General features: G+C 36.9%; 1 protein-coding gene across 4 annotated transcripts in view; it reads right to left on the bottom strand.

Moving 5' to 3' along the window:
- Positions 1 to 3,812: 3,812 nt before the first annotated feature.
- STARD13 (StAR related lipid transfer domain containing 13) overlaps positions 3,813 to 6,630 on the bottom strand; it is a 603,909-nt gene continuing 601,091 nt past the window's right edge. For 2 of the 4 annotated variants that reach the window (XM_044668262.1, XM_044668266.1), the window contains 2 exons: positions 5,639 to 5,815; positions 3,813 to 4,261 (listed from right to left, as the gene is read on the bottom strand). In XM_044668262.1, coding sequence (XP_044524197.1) covers positions 4,144 to 4,261; positions 5,639 to 5,815 — 295 coding nt within the window. In that variant the 3' untranslated portion in view covers positions 3,813 to 4,143. The remainder of the gene's footprint in view (positions 4,262 to 5,638; positions 5,816 to 6,630) is intronic. The other 2 variants (XM_044668265.1, XM_044668267.1) reach the window with 1 other exon arrangement.

Raw genomic sequence — 6,630 nt, 5'->3', positions numbered from 1 at the left:
GTAAAGCTAAATACTTATCTCCTTGCTCTTTTTACAATGGGCAAATCATCAATGTGAAGTATTTGACTGGCTGTGACACAAATAGGGATTCAAATTGTGCCATATGGCACCAGACAGTAGGAGTAATGAATGGAAATTGTAAAGAGGCAATTTTAGGCAGGGTGTAAGGAAAAATTTCTTCACAATTAGAGCAATCCAAAGTGGAATAGGTGGCCTTTTTGGAGACCATTGGACAGGCAAATGTTGTATGAACACTCACTGTGTATTATGGTTGAGGCAATTCTCTTTCTAGGACTAAGTAGGTCCAGATTCTTCTTCCCACTCAGATTAGGTGATTCTTTCAGTTCTGTGTATCAGAAGGAATACCTGCCTTTCATTTTATCTTTTGTTCACAAACTTTTTCAGTATTATTAGCTCCCCCTCTAAAACTAAGTCTTAGGCATTAAGAACAAAATATGAGTAACTCATGGATGGGATGTGAAAAAGGTTGCTTGGTGTGTTGATAGCATAATCCTTCTATGTGTTTTCTGGAAGAACAGAGTAACCAAATGCCATTAGACTTAAATGGAAAGGTTCTGATATGCTACTTAATTACAGCTATTGGAATCTAGTTTGAGTGACATTGACAGCATTTCCAGGATGGTGGTCAGGTCAATGGACAGTTGGGTCCCATAGTGGTAGTGGCATAGATTCAGAGCCAGAAAGGACTATAAAGGCCATTTAGCCCAACTTCTCTAATTTTACAGGTCAGAATGCTATGAGGTTAAAATGACTATCACAACATCACATTGTCTCCTGACTCCACATCTGATGATTTTCTATTGCCTTCCATGCCAACCTTTTATTATTCTGAAATGGAACACAGCAGAAATGTGTAGGCCTTGTGCTGGACTGTTGCTTGTTGTTCAAGAACCAACTAGGTATATTTGGAGATAGTCATCAGAAACACCCTGAAGATAGTGACCATATTTTGACTTATCTCCAGGGAGCACAATGCTTTGTAAATAGTAGGTGCTTGATATACTAGACACTCCTGTCTCTGGATGACAATTTCCCAGTTCATTAAACATCTCCGTATGTTGCAGAAAACATGCTAAAATACAGTGTTAGAGTTTCCATATCTGGGAAGAATTATGTATATCCATGAAACAACAAATCTAGTCTGATAGACTAATAATCTTAAGTTGAATCGAGTCACTAGAATGATTGGCCATCAGGCAATGATATAATTTTTATTTTTTTTTTGTCCAGAGCAACTTCAAGAAGATTGTTTTCTAAGGCAGAGAAAAGGGTTATGGCTTGCAATGAAATCAAGAAGCCCAAAAGTTCCACTATAACAAATGCATGGAGGGAACAAATTATATGAAAAAAAAACAAGTAGAAACCTACAGATCTCATGTGTATTTTTTTCCACTATTAAATCTAGTATTATCTTGAATAAATTTCTTTTGAGTTATAATTTTCTTTTCATACAAAGGGGATTAAATTTAGGTGAATATTCACTATCCCTTAAGACATACTATGAATATTTTTCTTCAGTTAGAGATGTTTTTAAAGAGATGGTTCTTCCATAAACACAAGAATCAAAGAATGGTGGAAAAAATCCCCATCCAAGACTTTGGTGCATCATTAAAGGCACTTTCAGGGATTTTTCATGACTATTTGATAGCAGTGACAATGCTGGTGGTACCTTTTTGAAAAACATGTAGGAATTATACCATATTATTTGATTTTGCTCTTTCAATTGAAATTCACATGAAACAATCTTAAAGAAAATTCTGTGATGACAAATTGGGTTCCCTTCAGTCTATACACCATAAAACCTAACATGGATCACAAAGGAAAGGGAAATTCTTTAGCATATATAAATTTATTTGACTTGGCAATTATTTATTTACAATTGATGATTGATACCAACTGAGGTAAAAATATACATGAGGTATAAATATGAATATAACATTAAAGATGCAAAGATCATATTGTATTCCCAATGGCAAGATAACAATGAACAAAATACTGTATAGTGTTTGACACAAGCTTAATGCACATTTTTTAAAAAGGTGCACCATGTTGTTAGGCAGTTTAGAGATGTAGTGAGAATGTGAACAAAGTTAGGTAATTTCAAAAGAAGGAACATCAGGCATAAGCTTCTGTGCCCTCCTTCCGATGACCACTCTGCTAATTATCCTCCAAATGCTGCTTGACTAGCTTTTTCTTGCTTGTATCTGCCATTATTTGCATGTGTTTTCCTTTTTTGGCCCTTTGGATGAAGCATGTCCAGTAACTGGATAGTTTGAAGTCAAATAACACTTATTTTGATGCCCATTAAAGGACTACGTGGGAAGTTAAACTTCACGTGTTTGGGCAGAAGCTAGTCTGCTTGGCTCCTGGAGGGTGGCCCAAATGGCAATAGCACACGATAGGCTTTCTTTGGATGTACTGGGGAAAAGATACCCTGGTGCAACTGCGGCAAGGGAAAAAAGAAAGGCCATTTTTTAATGACAACTGCCTTCACACCCGGTAAAAAAATAATAATGCAGCAAAGGTTCCCTCATAGGTGACTGAAGCAATTCAGTCCTCACACCTCTAATACTTTTAATCTCCTCTATATAATGCCTGCATGTTGCTGACAGCAGAAAAACAACCTTAATGCACGTAGATTCGAAATACTTTTAAGTCAGTGAATGAAGCTTTTTCTCCTCTGCCAATTGCTGGATGACTTGCTGTAAGAAAAATGTCTCTAACTGAATCCAAATAATAATAAATTTCTTTTGATACCATTGGCTGAATGCATTTAAAACAAACAAACAAAAAATAAAGAAAAACCATCGGCATTGGTTTTCAGTCGTCTTCTGATTAGACTATACAGCAATAAATAAGGTTGGGGCAAACACTTAGGTAGCTTGAATTGACTAATGAAGAAACATGATATTAATAAACTTGTACATTTTTCTAAAACTAATTTAGGAGTATATTTTTGGTTTTATGTTAATTAAAAACCCACTCTTTCAATTGTAAAACTTCGATGAACTATATATTTTAAAAGTATTATATGTAATAAAATATGAATTCCCTGAAAGTGTAATGGTCCAGTTCTCTTGAATGGCCATTATTTCTCTTAAATTGGTGTCCTTGTTAAGAAATCAGTGCAATATATTGGTAAGAAAATGTTAATTAACTGTGACCAAAAAGTCTATTAGTCAAATTGAATTAAATTTATGAAAATTATGAAATGTCTCTATGAAAGCTTTAGAAAAAGTGTAGTTTTCTTTTCTACTTTATGTATAAAAAAGCTATAATAGTTCTCTCTAAACCTGGGTGGGAACACTGCTTCTGTTTCTATTTTATGAGTAAATACTTTACACCATGAACTACAATACTTGTCAGCATCTTAGAGTTCCCTGAACGCAGGCTGAGGAATATTGGCTCATTGGCTACTTTGTACATTCTAGTCCCATAATGGCTAATTACTTGTCAAGAGTTACTTTGTTTTAATGGAAACTATTACCTTTTACCAATCTCAGCCAATACTTCATTATTTTTTAATTAATATGAGCTGATGATTTGTATAGAAGAGAATGACTGAAATGATTTTCCTTTGGTTAGGGAACTTTTGGTTAGATATCACAACGGGCTACATAGGTCATGTCTTAGGGCTGCTAATGGTGGCAATATATTGCTTACTCTGTCGCATTGAAGAGATCAGATAAGTAAGGGTCAAAATGATGCAGGTGCTTTCGTGTTCCAAACACTCAATTATAGATATATGTAATATATATTATAATAATTACTGTACAATATATATACAGTATATAGAGATATACACAAATATGTACATATTCTACACAGAAGTTTATTTACAATTTAAAATATGCTTCGTAGAAGCGCTTAAATAGCAAAAATTAGCCAATGCACAGATAATAATCTATTTAATTTTAAGTAACAGAGATAAAAAGCTCTGATAAAAGAATATCATATTAGTGACAAGGACATCTTCAAAAGATGACTTGCAGACGTCTCTGCCCTCCGGCGCTTTCAGGCCACCCTTCAGTTTTTCCATGTCAAACGCTTCCCAAATCTCTCTCTCTCTTTTTCTCTCACTTTGAGAAGGTCTTTCTGTTTCCTCTTCTTTGCTCAACCAGTTCAGATTTTAGTTTCAGGACCCTCGGCAATAATAGGCTGAAAAGAGTTTCTTATTCTGGCTACTTCAGCTGCACAAAGATGTCCAAAACCTTTGTTGTACCACTCTGGGGAGTGACCTCTGGAGGAGGGGAAAACAGAAAAAGACTTGAAACCAACAACCAAATGAGAATTACCCATCGTGCTTTACAATGGCTGTTCTTGTATTGCTTTCCAACGCATTGCTTGAAGTCTCAGAAGACTACTTTGGGTTAAGAATATTTGTTGTTTATTAATGTGGGACGAGACAGAGCAGAAGGAGCATCACAATTGAAGTCAGACACTTCTGGATATCCATGGAGCCTCAATTCTAGCTGTGGGGTCTTGGGCAGTTATAGAAGAAGCAGCCTCATCCCACAATGGACAGAACACTGTTCTTAAGAGTCAAGAATACCTGAGTTCTAAATATACCTCATAGGCCTACTAGCTCTGTGACTCAGGGCAAGTTATTTAATGTTTCTCAGACTCAGTTTCCTCCTCTGTAAAATGGGGATATCATACCTCACAGCATTGTCAGGGGGAATGAGACAATATCTGTCAAAGCACTTTTCAAACCTGAAAGTGCCATTGCTGTTATGATTATTGTCAGAGGATCATGGCTTTAGAGCCAGATGAACTTCAGAGCTCATCGAGTCTAGGTTCAGGGACATTAAATGATTTTCCCAGATTCACACTACTAGTAAGAGTCTGATGTAGGATTTAAATCTGGGTCTTCCTGATTCCCTTTCCAGCACTCTTTATCAATTATAGCATGCTGACTCTCTAACCAAATAGCTTTTTAATTGGCTCCCTGCCTCTAGTTTCTGAGGGTCAGTTTCAACTATAAAAATGAGGATTCTATGATTTATGATAAAAACATCACATGGCCATAGTGAGGAAAGTGCTTCATTAACCTTAAAGTGAGCTATTTAGTCTGTCCTCATATACATAGAGAATGTTTTTTTTTTTTTTTATTAAGAAGCCAGTGTATCTTTTCTAGTTAATCAATCAATATTTACTAAGCCTATGTGCCAGGAAATGTGCTTAAAAAAAAAAGAGGCTGTGCCCAATGTTTATCTAAGCAAAACACCATTCTGTGGAGTACCATGAAGGTCTTTCAGACACAGTTCACTAGGTTAAAGTGAATTGACTTATTAGAGGAGGAGGACAACCAGAGAGGCAGTGGGCTGGGTCAAGATATTTCTCCTAAATGCTCAACAAAGATGGAAGTCCAGGAATGGAAGCAAAGGTGAAACTGAAGAGAAGAGCACTGAAAAGCCAAAATGTGGTGAGAGGTAGGAGAAGAGACCCAAGAAAATCCAAAGGAATCTACTCTAACAGCAGAGAAGGGGAATTAGAAAAGTAATATGATAGGATGGGGTGAGGGACAAAGGACCAAACTCCAGTAGCTTCACTATGTGAATTAGTTCTGATGGCATTTGAACCTCTGTCCAGTTTGCTTCAGGGACAACATGCTTACTTGAGGTCAATCCTGCAGATGTGTGTCAGCCTGGACTTGCCGGAGCCACAAGGTTCTATAAGATATTGAGAATCCATCACAACAGCTCGCACGCCACCCATCAAGTGGGCTTCTTCATGCTCCACAGAGATAGACACCAGGGTGCACATTCCCTTTGGCAAATCAGTCTTCCAAGTCCTTAAGAGAAACAAAACAGGACACTGTAGCTAAAACTAGGATAGGGAAAGCAAGTACCAAGCCCAAGCCCAAGCCTAAGCTTTTTGCTCTATTCTAACATCTAAGACACAAAACAAACAAGAAACCCAGACATCCATATATAATGCTAGAATTTATATGAAACCCAAACTTTTTTTTCCTTTAAGTTTATTAGGTATGTGTATATGTGTATATATGGGATAGAGACAGGAAAGGGATTTAATTGGTACAGAAAATTCCTAGGTGAAGAAATTCTTTCCTTCACTGTAGGACACTTTCCCTGTAATTTATGATCTTAGAAAATAGCTTAAAGCATTGAGAAGGCAACTGGGAGGCACGGTAGATAGAGCACTGGGTCTAGAGTCAGGAAGACTCATCTTCCTGAGTTCAAATCTTGCCTCAGAGACATTCTAGCGGTGTAACCCCTGGACAAATCACTTAATCCTGCTTGCCTCAGTTTCCTCACTTGTAAAGGAGCTGGAGAAGGAAATGGCAAAACTACTCCAGTATCTCTGCCAAGAAAACCCCAAATGGGGGTCATGAAGAATTAGACACAAATGAATAACAACAATTAAAGTGTTGAGGGGTTAAATCACTTGCCTAGGGTAACACATCCAATGTGTGTGATTCCAAAACAGGATTTGAACTCAGATCTTCCTGGCTTCAAGACCAGCTCTCTATTTACTATATCACACTGCCTTGCTTATGTGTGTGGGCAAATCCCACTTCTCTCACATACATAGCTCATTCAAGACAAAAAAAAACAAAACAAAACAAACAGCTATTGAGTGCTAAAG

Source organism: Gracilinanus agilis, chromosome 3, assembly GCF_016433145.1.
Source record: "Gracilinanus agilis isolate LMUSP501 chromosome 3, AgileGrace, whole genome shotgun sequence".
NCBI classification, from domain to species: domain Eukaryota; kingdom Metazoa; phylum Chordata; class Mammalia; order Didelphimorphia; family Didelphidae; genus Gracilinanus; species Gracilinanus agilis.
Note: the sequence above shows the minus strand (reverse complement) of the source record. Positions and strands in the feature narration are given on the sequence as shown.